The 17,500-nt window shown below is 42.8% G+C and overlaps 1 protein-coding gene and 1 long non-coding RNA gene across 6 annotated transcripts in view; one reads left to right on the top strand and one right to left on the bottom strand.

The window, feature by feature from the left end:
• LOC138749225 (uncharacterized) overlaps positions 1-17,500 on the top strand; it is a 69,911-nt gene that overhangs the window by 10,505 nt on the left and 41,906 nt on the right. For all 4 annotated transcript variants that reach the window (XR_011348492.1, XR_011348490.1, XR_011348491.1 and 1 more), the window contains exon 3: positions 11,936-12,022. This is a non-coding gene — a long non-coding RNA (uncharacterized lncRNA). The remainder of the gene's footprint in view (positions 1-11,935; positions 12,023-17,500) is intronic.
• The window catches only part of LOC138749223 (eosinophil peroxidase-like), a 45,080-nt gene continuing 28,464 nt past the window's right edge, over positions 885-17,500 (bottom strand). For both annotated transcript variants that reach the window (XM_069910338.1, XM_069910337.1), the window contains exons 11-15: positions 15,965-16,135; positions 11,394-11,631; positions 9,351-9,556; positions 6,641-6,802; positions 885-4,458 (exon numbers count right to left, since the gene is read on the bottom strand). In XM_069910338.1, the coding sequence (XP_069766439.1) occupies positions 3,953-4,458; positions 6,641-6,802; positions 9,351-9,556; positions 11,394-11,631; positions 15,965-16,135 (1,283 nt within the window). In that variant the 3' untranslated portion in view covers positions 885-3,952. The remainder of the gene's footprint in view (positions 4,459-6,640; positions 6,803-9,350; positions 9,557-11,393; positions 11,632-15,964; positions 16,136-17,500) is intronic.

The raw sequence follows: 17,500 nt of genomic DNA, 5'->3' as shown, positions 1-17,500 counted from the left end.
TTCCTTCTCACAAAGTGGGAACCCATTCAGACCGTTGAATCTATTTGAGCTTTCAGAACATTCCCTATGAAGCTAGTCCCCCCTCTTATTTTGCTGTAACCTATTCTCTGCAACATACCCCCCCCTCCACCCCCCCCCCACTGTAGATTCTCCTATCACCCACCTGGACTAGGGGCAATTTACAGTAGCCAAATAAAAGATAGCCAGCATGTTTTTAGGATGCGAGGGGAAATGGAAGGACTTCGGGGAAACCTACATGTTCACTGAATGAATAGTCAGGTATACAATCCTTTATCCGGACATCTAAAATTTGGAAAGCTCCAAAAACCGGCATTTTTTCCTGGTGCTGCTACAGCGGAGGGAGAAAGAGAGAGAGAGAGAGACAGACAGACAGACAGACAGCAGCGCGACCAGGTTGGGCAGGTGGGGATGGAGAGGGGGTATGTTGCAGAGAGGGCAGCACGGCTTAGGTGGGCGAGGGGGAGAGATACGTCAGCGCTACTGGAAGGGGGTGGATTATGGCAGCACAATTCGGGTGGGCTTAAATCTGGGGCAGCAGGCTTTTGTTCTGAAATCCGGAAAAATCCGAAATTCGGAACACACTGTCCCCCAAGGGTTCCGGATAAAGGATTGTGTACCTGTATGGACACCACACAGGCAGTTCTGAGCTCAATCAGATCAAAAGAACGGAGTGATAGTAGCCCTACCTGTAGCATCACCCTGTCACCTGTCTCTGACTTCTTACAAGTTCTGAAAAATGAACATATGTTTTGAGAAAGTGGCAGTTTAATGTCATGTGTATGGTATCATAATTTTATGGAATTAGCTAGACTTGACATTTTTCTCCTTCTGAAAAATAAAATAAACCAAATTTCTGACATCAGTTAGCTTTCATGTGGATTTATTTTAAATTACCTACAATTGATCTTTTGCGGGAATAAAAATATTAGAATTACAATTCATTAGTGTTACTTTCCTGTCCATCCATTCATGGCTGATTCTTTACAATCGTGTTCTTTACAAACATGAATAATACAATCTTTCTAATTTAACCCATTTCCTTCTACATTACAAAATGATTTAAATCAATAAGAATAATAAATATTGCTCATTCCAGCAAAGCTTTGTGAAACTAGAGAGGGAAAGCAATGCACATGCAGTGAAAGGTTGGTATCAAAATAGTTCGTTACAAATCAAAGCCAGTGATACCAGCAATGAATAACCGAGAGGCAAGAACCTTTAGTGGGGTTCCTGGAGAGTAAGGTTCAGGAATTGTTACAGATGGGGATGGAAGGAGAAAGAGAGAGAGAGAGAGAGAGAGAGAGAGAGAGAGAGAGAAAGAGAGAGAGAGAGAGAGAGAGAGAGAGAGAAAGAGAGAGAGAGAAGCTGTTAAGGCAAGTAGACAAAGGAGCAGGATCTGTTAAAAAATATAGAGAGATTCATAGAATTTCTCAAATGCAAACCTAAGGGGTTATAGCGGGTGGGACAGAAACTGCTAAGGGAGGCTGAGAGAGAGAGAGAGAGAGAGAGAGAGAGAGAGAGAGAGAGAGAGAGAGAGAGACATGGACTGTTAGTAGGGGTACAGAGAGAGAAGGGTTGATACTGATATTGGGATAGCAAAGAGTGGGACTAGGAACTGAAAATGGGTTGGGGGTTGCAGAGAATGAGGTGGCGATGTTCTTACCAATATTCACTGGTTGTGAACATTTTTGCTGGGGGAGAGATTGAAGAGTAGCTACTGATCATTGGATGATCAGAGAGACTGTTACTGCTAGGATCCAAAGAGAGAGTGAGGGGCAGGAGCTGTGAATATTTAGAATGAGGGGCAGAAACTGGTATGGGGGTAGGTGAGTGGTAGAAGCAAAGAGAGGGAGGTGGCAGAAAAAGAGAAATAAAATCTTTCAATGGGCAGGTACCTTAAACGAGGAACAGACCATAGTTTGGAACATAAATATTAGTGGATAAAATTCTTGAAGGTTTCCACATTTTAGATCTTGGCAGCATGTTTCCCATGGTTGAAGAATATATGATTACGGATTATAATCTCAACAAAAGAAGGTAGGTTATTTAGGAAAAATGTCTTCACTCAGAGGTGGAGAAACTTTGGAATTCTCCATCTCAGAAGGCTGTGGAGGCATAGATATCTAGAGATTACAGGGATATACGGATACAACATGAAAATGGCGGTGAGGTGGAAGATCAGCCATGACCTCATTGAATGGTAGAGCAGATGAGAGTCTGAAGGCCTTCCTCCTGCTCACATTTATTATGATCATACTTCAATAATAATCCATCTATGAGTGTATAACCCTTGGATTAATAGTAGACAAAAGGAAGAGTGTTCCTAGGCAAATAACATTTAGATGGTGTGAACCTTGGCCAACAACAGCAGAACATAAATAAAAGTGGACAGTAATCCATGAGAAAACAATGATCTACTCTGGAAACTTAGTAGAATAGTCAACATCCATTGGCAGAAATAGTTGGTCAACATGAGAAGCGATTGGTAGTTCATGAGATTTGTGAAAACCTCTATCTTGCTGTTTGGCAGGAGTTGCCTTGGATATATGATTTCCTAACAATATTCACTCACTAGCTGTGTATTATTGAGGGTGAAAGGAAACTACTGCAGATGGAGTCTGAAATGAAATCAGAAAATGGTTAGTGTAGTGGTTAGTGCAATGCTCTTAGTGCGACAGCGGCCCAGGTTTGAATCCGGCGCTGTTTGTAAGGAGTTTGTACGGTCTCCCCGTGTCTGTGTCGATACCCCTGCATGCTCTGGTTTCCTCCCCCCTTTGAAAACATCAGGGGTTTGTAGGTTAATTGGGTTTAATTGAGGGACATGGGCTGTGAGCTGGAAGGCCCTTTTACCGTACTGTATGTCTAAAAAAAAAATTTTCTGGAAACATTTTTGGTCAGATGATATCCCTACAGAGATGTGTGGGGTGTTTGGATATTTTCTGTTTCCATTTATTGTTGAGGCTGGATGCCCCTGTGAATGGACAGCCTCTTCTGCTTACAGCAGGTATGAGCACTGACCATTGGGTCCATATGTCAATGTTAGGTTTATGTATGAAACAAAATCGTTAACAACCGTTTTAAAGTGCCACTTGATAGTAATCACTGGTTTTTAGATGCCAAGGTAATGCTAAAATAGTTCTGTATTCCTTTCATAAGGCAGAACTTTCTCCATGATTCCAAAAACTGGAATGTACTCTCAGCACTTTTTAGAAAATACCCTGGGATACAACAATTTAATTATTGTACAGCATATTCATAAGGAGTCAGTGAAGTGTGCAGTAACTTCATTGAACACTTGTTTAAAACGACCTTTGGAAAGCAAAAAGGTCACTTTAGTAACTGAGGGACGAAATAAAAAAAAATTTAGTATCAAAAGCCTTGGCTTCACCTCAGAAAAAAGTTAGTGGTGTAATGTTGTCAAGTACCAAAGCCAGAAGTTTCCAACAACAAAGTACTGATAGCAATTCAGAGAGAGGATACAATTAAAGGTTTAGCAAAAATTGAAACATGACTGTGATATACAATTGGCAACTGACAATTATCAATAACAATGTTTGTGCTTTAAAAGACTGGGATTCAGTGGGAAAGTTAAAGTATTAAAATGCTGGGTATCATTGCACTCTGTTTTATACTTTCAACTTCTGACATTTTGAATGATTTGATTAAAGTAAAACTGATATTATGTTCTTTGGAATGCGAATTTGGGCTTTAACATTCCTCCGATGAGAAGAATGATGGAAAAGGAAACCACCAATTATAAAGGAGAGGAAGCCATGTAAATTAAACCTGTAAATTCCTCGCTGCCAATGGCAGCAAGTACAGCTTTGAATTGAAAAGATTGTATCAGTGGCTCCATGTATCAGCAACAAATCAAGAAATATACTTTTGACATTTGTAAAAGTCATTATGTTTGTCTGGAAATGAAAGAAACTTATTGAACTCCAAATAATAAATGCCCCTGAAAGTAACAAGAATCAATTGCGCCTTGTTTTGTCGGGTAATTTTCCAACCAAATTCTATCTCCAGCAGCCAATTGAAGGATGGTACCTCCTGATAAAATTGCTTTTGCAGCTCTGGCAAACACGTTGGAAGTGATCAATGTAGACCCGTCCTTTTTAAGAAACACACTGACTTCACTTGTCACTTCACAATTATATGAAAATTGATAGACCCCAGGTATCTGACAAGTAAATATTCCTGCTGGGCAATTGAAATGTCCCTGGCCATTATAGACCTCGGTTTCACATGGTATAGGCTTTCCACTCTTTAGATTTTTTCCTGAAAGTTTTGCAGAAAATGCTGACATCTGTATTTGAGCTTCCATGTTATCTCCTTTAGGCCCCCTTGGTCCAATGTCACCTTTTTCTCCTTTCATACCTTGAGGTCCAACATTAACTTCAACATCTTCCTCTTCAGTCCACAGGGGTTCCACAGTAGCTGCAAGAGTGGATCATCATATTAATTCAGACTTTCTAAGATACAGAACTCATTGAATGATGATAAAACCTTTACAACATAACAATGTAAAACAACAGTCATCAGGACAAGAATAGGGTGAATGAACCCAAGAAGGGTACCAAACCATCTCAATCTTAATGATCTGGCAAATAGGGGTTTTTAAATCAGGCCCAAACTTGAGGTTAAAAATCTGGTTAACATGCTAACTGAATGGGGGGCTGGTGGTAATGGCTGCTAGTATTTCCACATCCCTCTGGCATTCAGTTGAGGAGAGGGTGGCCATTCCAAAAGGAGGACATGGTCATAGGTTACCACATATATACAGTGTGTTTGCATTTGTTGCTTTTGCAGTACCATTTAAATCTTGATAAAAAAATATAATTTTTTTTGAAACACACTATGGCCATGCCCTCCTTTGGAATGGCCACCTGCATTGAGGATGTGCTGTTGCAGGCAAGGAAGAGATGTGTTTTTTGTGAATATTAAGTTGTGAATATTGAGACATCAAATTGTGAGCAAGAGAAAAAAAATGGAAATATCTGTTCCTTGAAATAATGAGATACGAGAACAATTTGATGGCAGGTTGTGTCTTGAGGGTTAAAGTGATTTTTTTATTCTCTGAAATATGAACGTTGTGTAAGATCTGTTAAACATGACAGAGGACTTCCACTTTCCAGATCTAATTCTAACAATTGTTTAAGAGAGAAGTAACAAATGGTTGGTATATTGCACTATCTTTGAGATAATATGATGGAATGATTTTAATAAAATGAAGTTTCAGTGGGTGTATAGAAATAGTTTTACTTGGTTTGTGTAAAGTGTGTAACTCCAACATGGTAATTGTAGAATAAAAAGTGTTAGCTTGGAATATAATAACCCCTTGAAGATGTGTTTGGCTGTTGGCAAAGAATGTCTTTTCACTAATCTTTTGTCTCTGTTTCTAAGATATGTACTCAAGGGAAGGATCACAAGCGATAAGACAGGATAGCCCTGTGGTATCCCACAGGAGGGATACCTCCCACAGGAGGCATATAAAATGTAAAATGAAATGCATCATTCCTTCCTAATTGTAACATGCAGACAGGCTACTATTATAACAGCATAGGGTTACATAACATCTGAGGTTAACACAACATTATTATAGTGACAGCAACCCAAGTTTGAATATGCCATTGTCTGCAAGGGATTCGGATGTTATCCCCCATGTCCTTGTGTGTTTCCTCTAATGTTCCAAAGCAGTGAGCAGGTTAATTAGTCACATGGATGTATTTGGGCAGCATGAGCTCATGGGCTGGAAAATCCCGTATCTCTAAAAAAAACTTATAAGAGAGGGAACATGAGCGCACAACAGGATACCCAAAGAAATGATAAGAAAGTTTCAGCGATTTGGAACGACCCCATTAACTAAAATCGATTCTATAAATCAAGGAGAGGCACGGTTGGCGTAGCAGTTCGCACAACGCTGTTACAGCACCAGCGATCAGGACTGGGGTCTAAATCCTGCCCTCTCTGTGAGGAGTTTCTACATTTTCCCTGTGTCTGCGGGGGCTCCGGTTTCCTCCTATCATTCAAAACGTACCGGGGGTTGTGGGTTAATTGGGCGGCATGGACTTGTGGCCCAAAAGGGTGTTACCATGCATTATATCTAAATTTAAATTTATAACTTTAAAATGTAATCAATGGGAAAGTTACTGGCTACAGACTTTGTTTAATCAGAAGGGAATAAAAAGCAACTATTCCTTTGTGTAACTGGGACTTTATATCTTAGACTTGAAATTATACTTCAACTAAGAGTCAGTGTTAATGAGAAAGAGAGAGGGCTACTAAACCAGAAGTTCCCAATAACAATGAGTTGGAATGGCTGATAAGCATTTTCCTTCCATATTTTGTTGAAACACTCAATGAGTAGCTTTGTATAATATTCATGTATTCACAATAAATTATTTATTTGGCCATTAACATGTGTGGAGGGCTTCCTTTGGTTGTGAATACCTCTTGCTGGTTGATCAGCAAAGAACAAAGAATTAATTTTAAAATATTTTCATTACAGCAGGAGAAACTCCCATGCAAATGAGCACACAATGGTGAACATTTTCATATTTAACCATTTTACACCTAATATCAACCGTTAACTCACGAGATTTTGGATTCCAGCCCTTACCTATACAGCCAGGTGGTGCAGGCTGCCATTCTCCGTTACTCACACATGTTATCGTATCCCCTCCTACCAGAGTGTATCCAGACTCACACATGTACCTGACCGAGGATTTACAGATGGAGAAATAGCCGTGAGCAACAAAGGGGACAGAACCACAGGGCGTCACTGTAAATGGAACAAGTAGTCACGAGTTAGAGGCATCTAGACCACAAACTATTTGAACAAGTGTTGTATAGATTAGAGAAACATGCTCAATCTATCACACTGATGGAGAATGTATGGGATACAGTCATAGGTTTAGTTCCATTGAATAGTTGACATATAGAAATACAAATACTGAAAAAGGAGACAAAAGATTTATTCCGTTGTGGGGCAGGTGCATCAGCAATTTCATTTTCGAGACACAACGGGGAGAACAATATAATTTATTAATGACTCATAAGGATAATTACCAGGGTTCAGGTTTATTCTGCATTATTCTGATCCACATGGTATGTTCAAGTGCATCTTTGGACATTGGTGGAAACTAGGGAAGAAATTTCACGAGTCCTTGCAGAGATATTTACATCGCCGTCAACCACAGGTGAGGAACTGGAAGACTGAGGGTGGCTAATGTTGTACCTTTATTTAAGAAAGGCTACAAGGACAAGCCAGAGAACTACAGGCTGGTGAGCCTGACATCAGTGGTGGGTAAGTTATGAGGTGGGTGGGGGGGTTCTGAGGGTTAGGATGTACCAGCATTTAGATAGAAAGAACTGACTTGGCTTCACTTTGTTTTCAGAAAATTGTCTTACCAGTCTGATAGATTTTCCTGAAGAGGTAATCAAGATGAGGGTTGGATGTTATCTATCTGGATTTTAACGAGGTCCTGCATGGAAGACTCAGATCACATTGGATCTCAGGTGTGCTGGCCAATTAGATTAAAATTGAGCTTGCTATAATGAGTTAGAGGATGTTAATGGAGAATTGCTTTACTGATTGAAGGCCTGAGACCAATGGAGTGCCTCAGGATGTGTGCTGGGTCCACTGCGTTTTGTCAGCTTTATTAATGATTTGGATGACTATGTCATTAACATGGCGAATAATTTTGTGGATGATATCAAAAGTGATGGTGTGGGGAACAGTGAGGAAGGTTGTTTAACAGGAGCATCGGCAGACACTGGTTTGTCATTTAATTATAGAGTAGTGGAAGGTTATTTAAGTTTACAACAGGATCCTGGTTGATTGGGAAAGTGGACCGAGGAATTTAACTTAGTGAAATATGAGGTAATGCATTTTGGTGAGTCAAATGAAGGTTGGAATTAAGCACTGAATACTAGGACCCTGAGGAATGTTGTAGAACAGAGAGATTAGTTCCTAGAGAGAGACAGGACAGTTAGCTAGAGTGGTGAAAAAGTCACTTAACATTCTTGCCATCATTGGTAAGAGCATTGGGACATCATACTAAAACTGTGCAAGATATTGGTGAGCCTTTATTTGGAGTATTATGTGCTGTTCTGATATTGCAACCATAGAAAAAAAAGTCACTAAGCTGGAAAGGGAGCAGAAATTATTTATGGGATGTTACCAGAACTGGGCAGCTTAAGTTATAAGTAGGGGCTAAATAGTCTAGGACTTTTCTTCTGGAGCATAGGAGATTGAGGAAGTTCCTTTACTTAGAGACATGAAATATTAAGGGCATAAATAAAGTGAATGGTCAGTCTTTTTTTTCCCCAGGGTAGAGAAGTTCATAAGGTGAGAGAGAAAAGATTTAAAGGGAACCTGAGGGGGCACTTTTCTTTGTAGAGAGGGAGTGGGAATATGGAATGTACTGCCACAGAAAGCTGTAGAGGCCCAATACAATTATGATGTCTTATAAAAACAGGTGCTTGGATAAGGAAGGCTTAGATGCATATGGGGCAAATTCAGGCAAAGAGGACCAGGCCAGTGAGAACACCTGCTCAGTATGGATAAGATGGGCTGAAGGGACTGCTTCTTTCCTGTATAGCACCACGAGTCAATCTATTTATGCATGCCTGAGATGTAGTGCGTATCTTTAGCAGTGGAGGGGAAAAAGTATGAGTCACAATTCTGATTCATTGGGACTGAAAAGGGACAGAAGAGGCTGCCAGAGACACATAACCAACAGCACATGTTTGAATCTGAGGCGAAACCAAACCATCTGGTGGAACTCAGCCGATCGAGCCACATTAGTGGGAGGAAAAGAGCGGTTGATATATCAGGCCAAAAAACTTTAATTGAGACTATGATTGTTGAGTAGGCATCAGTCGGCTAGGGAGAGATTAACAGTACATAACCGTATGGGATCTAGGCTGCTCGGTGCATTTGTTACCAAATACCGAGGACAGTCTGCGAGCAGACTGAGAGATTACCTTTCACATTCATACCGCAGTGTAAGGAGCACAACTGCGGAGAATAGGACTGCAATGAAAAGAAAGCTCAGTTGACACCGAGCACCGTTGTGGGGTTCACTCAGGGGCCTAATAGCGGTGGGGGAAGGAATGTTGTTAAGCCTGTTGGTGCATGCTTCCACACTCCTAAGTAGGAAAACAATACGAGCAAATGTTTCTGAATCACAGCAATTTAGTATTTAGCCTTCAATTACAGCTCCAAGATTTGTAGCATTTCACAGTAGCAAATTTGAAGGGGTTGATAGCCAGAGGTACAGGAACTGTGGTGTTGATCCTGTGAAGGCTGCTCTCGGATACTGTACCTTGCCTATCTTCTCTCCAGGCACTCAGGTCTACCTGTGGTATACTGGAGCAGTTTACATATCCAAGTGGATATTCCTGGAATCTAAATGCATCCGGAGAAATCATCTTTATCCCGGTATTATCACAGATAATCCTTGACATGGTAATTTCATAGAGAGCCATGCGCTGGGTGGAAGTAAAAACGCCATCATTTTCCCACCAGAATCTGAAGAACAAGTGAGGCATGTCATTGTTAAGTTTTTTGCAGAACATAGTTTAGACACACTGACTGGCTAGACATATTTCAGGATACCCACATTTGTGAAATAATACGCAGAAGTACTGAAGGAACTCGGCAGGTCACGTAGCATCCATGGAACATAATAAATAGTAATTTTCCTTGGATGCTATGTGACTTGCTGAGTTCTTCCAGCACTTTGGTCCATTGTACTAGCTCCCCTGCAGCTGCAGACTTCTTGCTTACCTCCAAATTTATTGAAGCTCAGTCTAACAGCTGTAGAAAGGAAAAGGTCGAAGGGGTAGTATAATATTTTATTAACATACCCAGAAAGAGACCAATTAGCCCAATGGTCCCCAAACGCTTTAGGCCATTGACCCCTTTATGGAGTATTTGATCGCTCATCGAGCCCCAGGCATGGAATTCCGACACTGGACTGGGAGTGTTTGGTGGCGGCGCTGGATGAAGGGGGGTTGGTGATGCTGGGGGAGGGGGGTGATACCAGAGGCACAAGAAGCATATACATCTTTCTATGCTTAGTCCATCCTCCCAATTGCTCTCAACTTATTCAAAGGCCGAAGCCAGATACAACATGGCGGCCACCAAGGTCTGCTCTCGCGACTGCCATAGGCATTATTTTTCATTGATCCACCCCTGCTTTCCACTGCAAAAGTTCAATCGACACCTCCCCCCCCATTCCACCCTGGCAGTATCGACCCCCTTTTGACCCACTGGCATTTATTGACCTCTTGGATATTCCCATCGACCCCCCAGGGGTTGATATCTACCACTTTGGCATCCCCTGATTTAGCCCATTGTATTTATACCACTCAAAAAAGATCTATTTAGACTCTTCTCAACCCTTAACCAAGGCCTTAGAAATTGCAACACTCCCTGCTCATCCTTTGAATTTTTAAATGTGATGAAGACTTCTCAAAGATACATTGGTTGGAGGTGTAATTTGCTGCTGTAAAATATTTCCTGTGCAGGTGGATGATAGGAGAATCAGGATGGAGTTATTGGACGTGTGAGAGAGAATTGGCTAGATGAAACCAAGTGGGGGAATGGGAATGATGGAATTATTTTGGAAGCCAAAGTACATTCAATGACAATGTTTCAAGAGAATGTAATATTTGTCTAAAAATTATTTCCTCTACACAATCACAGATCACAGGGCTGCACAGTGGGTGTAGCAGTTAGCACAACGCCTTTACAATGCCAGTGATCGAGACCGGGTTACGAATCCTGCATTTTCCGTACGTTCTCCCTGTACCTGCGAGGGTTTCCACAGGGGGCCCCGGTTTCCTCCCACTCTTTGAAACGTTCTGGGGTGTAGGTTAATCTGGTGTAAATTGGGCGGCACGGACACTTGGGCGAAAATGGCCTGTTCCCGTGCTGGATGTCTAAATGTAAAATTTAACATTGCATTGAAGTCCTTTGTCTATCAACGCTCTGATATTCTTCTGGTTGAGTCTCCAGCCTGTACCAAACGATTCTCTGTTCTATTGTAAGAGAATATGTAGCTTTTGAGTGGACAATAGCTCGAGTGCAATGATCTTAGGTCTACCAACCAGGTTTCCTTGAATGGCTGAATGACTGAGGGAGGGATTGATTGGTTATACCCTTTAACTGGTCAATAGAACACATGGTAAGGGACCTATTTATGGAGAGGAATGTGCCAATGAGAGTTGCTTCTTTGTAGCAAGTACAGCATTAAGAGAAACACAATCTCAACCTCCTCTTCCTAAATATACAATTCTTCTTCCCTCATGACTGGTTGGGAAGTAGGAAGTCAAAGCTTTGATTATTCCAATATTGTCATTACCTGTCCCCATCTCTCAGATTCCTGAATTGTTTTCCTATTATGCAGGCTAATAAAGGGCCAACCTTTGCACCTTCTAAGAAGGGTTCAGAGATTGCCCCCACCCACACATCAATATTGGCCGGTTCCTTATATAATTCAATGAGTTTTCTTGCTAGATCCATATTTTTGATGACCTTTGTAAGTTCGAGCAAGGTTTTCGGTTCTGAAAGTCCACAGAATCTCCGCCATGCAGTGTAGCCTGCGAAATACCAAGGCAGTAAAAAAAAACTTGTCAACCCATCTCTAGCAATTGCAATTCAACAAGAACATTATTAGTTTTTGGTTTAGAAATATTGGCAAGTGATTTTTTTTTGTTGCTGGTCTCTAGAGAGCCAACTGGGTGCTTTACCCTGAATACAGTTATTTTTTTTTTGCACAACAATCAGTGGTCGTTCTGCCACACCTGCAGGAGAAAAAGAATCTCAAGGTTGTATGTGATGTCTTGTATTTTCTTTGACAATAAATCTGAAATCTGAAAATCTAAAGCTTTCACATCCTTCCAGTGATGAAGCTCCTAGAACTGAGCTCAATGATCTGTGTGGTCTAACCAGAGCTGCAACATTACCTCACAACTCCTGAAATAATTCAAGGTAAGCATACGATAGGTCTTCTTAACTAGCAAATCCACCTGCGCAGCAACCTTGAGAGATCTATGGATCTGGACCCCCAAGGACCCTCTGTTCTTCTACATTGTTAAGAATCCTGCCATTATCATGCACTCTGCCTTCAAGCACGACCTTCCAAAATTTCACACTTAGACCCATAGCACAGAGAACAAGCTCTTCAGCCCTTCTAGTCTGTGCCAAATTATCATTCTGCTGAGTCCTGCTGACCTGCACGTAGACCGTATCTTTCCATATCCTTCTCATCATTGTACCTGTCAAAATTTTTCTTAAATGTTAAAATTGAGCCCGCATTCAGCATTTCTGCTGGCAGTTTGTTAAACATCCCCACCACTCTCTGTGTGAAGAAATCCCCGCTAACGTTCCCTCTAAACTTCTCCCCTTTCACCCTTAACCCATGTCCTCTGGTTTGTATCGCACCTTCCCTCAGTGGATAAAGCCTACTTGCATTTACTCTCTCTGTCTATCTCTATTTCCCCCTCATTATTGTACACTCCAGGGAATAAAGTCCTAAACTTTTTACCTTTCACTGTAAGTCTTAACTCATGTTTTTAAGAAGATCCTCCATTCACCAATCCTCTGATATGTGGCCAGGGAGGATGCAAAGATGATCGCCAACTCCCCAGCTATCTCTTCCCTCGCTTCCTGAAGTAAACTGGGGTATATCTCGTCTGGTCCTGGGGATTTTTAAGAAGATCCAGCCTTTCATCTTCCTTAACCTCAACGCGATCAGACACATAACCTTATTCTACATCGATGGAGGTCTCTCTCTCTCTGGTGAACACTGAAGCAAAGTGTTCAATTAGGACCTCCCCTACCTCCTCTGGCTTCTGATGCTTGTTCCCTCCTTTATCCCCTCCGTAAATTCCTCCCCTTAAATTACTTAGTATATAATCAAAGAGCATTAGATTGTTACAGCATGGAAACAAGTCCACAGTCCATCCCAAACAACAAGCCCACAGTCCATCCCAAACAACAAGTGCACAGTCCATCCTAAACAACAAGCCCACAGTCCATCCCAAACAACAAGCCCACAGTCCATCCCAAACAACAAGCCCACAGTCCATCCCAAACAACAAGTCCACAGTCCATCCCAAACAACAAGTCCACAGTCCATCCCAAACAACAAGTCCACAGTCCATCCCAAACAACAAGTCCAGAGTCCATCCCAAACAACAAGTCCACAGTCCATCCCAAACAACAAGTCCACAGTCCATCCCAAACAATAAGTCCACTGTCCGTCCAAAACAACAAGTCCACAGTCCATCCCAAACAACAAGCCCACAGTCCACCCCAAACAACAAGTCCACAGTCCGTCCCAAACAACAAGCCCACAGACCATCCCAAACAACAAGCCCACAGTCCATCCCAAACAACAAGTCCACAGTCCACCCCAAACAACAAGTCCACAGTCCGTCCCAAACAACAAGCCCACGGTCCGTCCCAAACAACAAGCCCACAGTCCGTCCCAAACAACAAGCCCAGAGTCCGTCCCAAACAACAAGCCCACATTCCATCCCAAACAACAAGCCCACAGTCCATCCCAAACAACAAGCCCACAGTCCATCCCAAACAACAAGTCCACAGTCCGTCCCAAACAACAAGTCCACAGTCCATCCCAAACACAAGTCCACAGTCCATCCCAAACAACAAGTCCACAGTCCATCCCAAACAACGTCCACAGTCCGTCCCAAACAATAAGTCCACAGTCCGTCCCAAACAACAAGTCCACAGTCCATCCCAAACAAAAAGCCCACAGTCCGTCCCAAACAACGTCCACAGTCCATCCCAAACAACAAGTCCACAGTCCATCCCAAACAACAAGTCCACAGTCCATCCCAAACAACAAGCCCACAGTCCATCCCAAACAACAAGCCCACAGTCCATCCCAAACAACAAGTCCACAGTCCATCCCAAACAACAAGCCCACAGTCCATCCCAAACAACAAGTCCACAGTCCATCCCAAACAACAAGCCCACAGTCTATCCCAAACAACAAGTCCACAGTCCGTCCCAAACAACAAGCCCACAGTCCGTCCCAAACAACAAGTCCACAGTCCATCCCAAACAACAAGTCCACAGTTCTTCCCAAACAACAAGTCCACAGTCCATCCCAAACAACAAGCCCACAGTCCATCCCAAACAACAAGTCCACAGTCCATCCCAAACAACGTCCACTGTCCAACCCAAACAACAAGTCCACAGTTCGTCCCAAACAACAAGCCCACAGTCCGTTCCAAACAACAAGCCCACAGTCATCCCAAATAACAAGCCCACAGTCCATCCCAAACAACAAGCCCACAGTCCATCCCAAACAACAAGCCCACAGTCCATCCCAAACAACAAGTCCACAGTCCGTCCCAAACAACAAGTCCACAGTCCGTCCCAAACAACAAGCCCACAGTCCGTCCCAAACAACAAGCCCACAGTCCATCCCAAACAACAAGTCCACAGTCCATCCCAAACAACAAGTCCACAGTCCGTCCCAAACAATAAGTCCACAGTCCGTCCCAAACAACAAGTCCACAGTCCATCGCAAACAACAAGCCAACAGTCCATCCCAAACAGCATATCCACAGTCCGTCCCAAACAACAAGCCCACAGTCCATCCCAAACAACAAGTCCACTGTCCATCCCAAACAACAAGTCCACAGTTCGTCCCAAACAACAAGCCCACAGTCAGTCCCAAACAACAAGCCCACAGTCCGTCCCAAACAACAAGCCCACAGTCCATCCCAAACAACAAGCCCACAGTCCATCCCAAACAATAAGTCCACAGACCTTCCCAAACAACAAGTCCACAGTCCGTCCCAAACAACAAGTCCACAGTCCGTCCCAAACAACAAGTCCACAGTCCATCCCAAACAACAAGTCCACAGTCCATCCCAAACATCAAGTCCACAGTTCTTCCCAAACAACAAGTCCACAGTCCATCCCAAACAACAAGTCCACAGTCCGTCCCAAACAACAAGCCCACAGTCCATCCCAAACAACAAGTCCACAGTCCATCCCAAACAACAAGTCCACAGTCCATCCCAAACAACAAGCCCACAGTCCATCCCAAACAACAAGCCCACAGTCCATCCCAAACAACAAGCCCACAGTCCATCCCAAACAACAAGTCCACAGTCCATCCCAAACAACAAGTCCACAGTCCATCCCAAACAACAAGTCCACAGTCCATCCCAAACAACAAGTCCACAGTCCATCCCAAACAACAAGCCCACAGTCCATCCCAAACAACAAGCCCACAGTCCATCCCAAACAACAAGTCCACAGTCCGTCCCAAACAACAAGTCCACAGTCCGTCCCAAACAACAAGCCCACAGTCCGTCCCAAACAACAAGCCCACAGTCCGTCCCAAACAACAAGCCCACAGTCCATCCCAAACAACAAGCCCACAGTCCGTCCCAAACAACAAGCCCACAGTCCGTCCCAAACAACAAGTCCACATTCCATCCCAAACAACAAGTCCACAGTCCGTCCCAAACATCAAGTCCACAGTCCGTGCCAAACAACGTCTTCTCCTGCTTTTGTCCTCCTAACAGTTATTTCTTGTTGCATAATCCTGGTGCACATTTGATAGTTAATGATCCCATCTAAGTATTCCCTGATGCCAACTTCCTGCTACACATTTCCAGTTAACGTTTTCTCGAAGAGAAATCAATGTATCATCTAAGTAACCAAAAAAATTCAACAAATGCAATACCCAGGGGTATCGTCCCAATTATAATTCTGCCATCTCTTTCGATTAAAATATGTGCCCCAGCTTCTCAAACCCTATGATCCACTTCTATACAAAAATGGAGATCAATATTCATGGAAAACTTTGCATTATTCAAAAAAAAAATAGCTTATCTTTTGATAATGAGTCTTATATGTTTCAACATTTGCTTGGCATCCACTTACCCTGGAGTCCGTGATCACGAGAACGCTGTATGTTCAGAGATCCAAGGTCCAGCGATACATGAGCGGTCAACTTAAACAAGTTATCTCGCAGTTCATCTACCATCAGCTTGTCCTGTGTGTGTAATTTAGCGGGATGACCAAAAAGACCTCGAATGAGGGGATCGACGCCACCTGTGCATAACACAAAGCGTGCTTTGGTGATCCTTTACCTTTTTAATGATGATGTTGTTGTTAGAATAATGGAAGATTTAACAAAGATGCAATCATGCGGCAATATTTCTTCGACCAAAACATATTTGAAGTAAGCTATCCAAAAAGTGCTGAATATCTGAATGAATGGTATTCCTTATGAAATTGCATGAGACTGAACAGAAATCAAAAGCAGCTCTCTTTTTTTGTTGGTCTAAACTTAATTTCCTTCAGCTTTGAGGTGATAGAGAATTCTCTGTGATAGAGAATTCCAAACTCAGTCAGGGGTGGGGTGTGGGGAGGGGATGTGGATTTACAGAGGCTCGGGTGAAGGGCATTGGAAAGATTGGTCCAGGGTGGGGCAGAGAGGATCAGAATTGGCTGGATAGGGATCAGAAGCAGGATTGGCAACATGGGGATTGGAAGGAGCCAGGTTCAGAAGTGTTGGATGGAAATTGGATCAGGATCGGAAGGATGGAGGTTGGCTGGAGACTGACAAAGAATTGATGAGCCAAGATCAGAAGGAAAATCTTATGTAAAATGAGAGTTTTAGGTCCACAGGGTGGTCCAAAGGTTCGGCAATTCAAGCCAAGGCTGGTTGACAGGTTGATGTAAGAGGCTCATGGGAGATTTCAGGTTCTAGTTAATGCAGGGATTGAATGAGGGTCAACTGCAAAGGATACTGTTGGGTGATGAGTATTGGTAGATGACAAGCATATGGGTGTTTGAGTTAAGGTGTGTGATGGGAGTGGTGTGGGAGATACTGTTGTGGAAAGGTAAGTTGTGTGGTGGACAGTCTGACGAACAGACCCTGGCTTCTTTAGGGTGGTATGGTTGGCATAGCGGTTAGCTCAACGCCTTTACAGTGCCAGTGATCAGGACTGGGGCTTGAGTCCTGTGCTGTTTGTAAGGAGTCTGTTCTTTTTGCATGTGTTTTTGTGGGTTTTCCCAAGTTTCCTCCCATCATTCGAAACGTTCTGGGGATGTAGGTTAATTGGGTGGCTCGGACTCGAGGGGAAAAATGGCCTGCTCCTGTGCTATATGTCTAAAAATTTAAAATTTAAATTTAAAATAAAAACAATTAAAATTTAACGGGCAGTGAAGTAGATTTTTTAAAGGTGACCATCCTTGAGGAGGCAGGCTCTCAACACTGGACTCCATAAGCTGGAACCACTCGGGTAATGTGAGACCAGACCTCACAAGCTTAGCGAAGACCTGCTTGCTCCAAATGCATGGATGAAAATCAGTGCTGAAATGTGCCTTGCCTCTCTGGACATTACCGTATAATATTAAACAGGTTTGAACTCCCCTGTGCATTGCTGTTTCAGTGAAACAAACGACCCAGAA

The sequence above is a fragment of the Narcine bancroftii genome, chromosome 14 (genome assembly GCF_036971445.1).
Source record: "Narcine bancroftii isolate sNarBan1 chromosome 14, sNarBan1.hap1, whole genome shotgun sequence".
Taxonomy (NCBI): domain Eukaryota; kingdom Metazoa; phylum Chordata; class Chondrichthyes; order Torpediniformes; family Narcinidae; genus Narcine; species Narcine bancroftii.
This window is presented reverse-complemented; position numbering and strand designations above follow the sequence as displayed.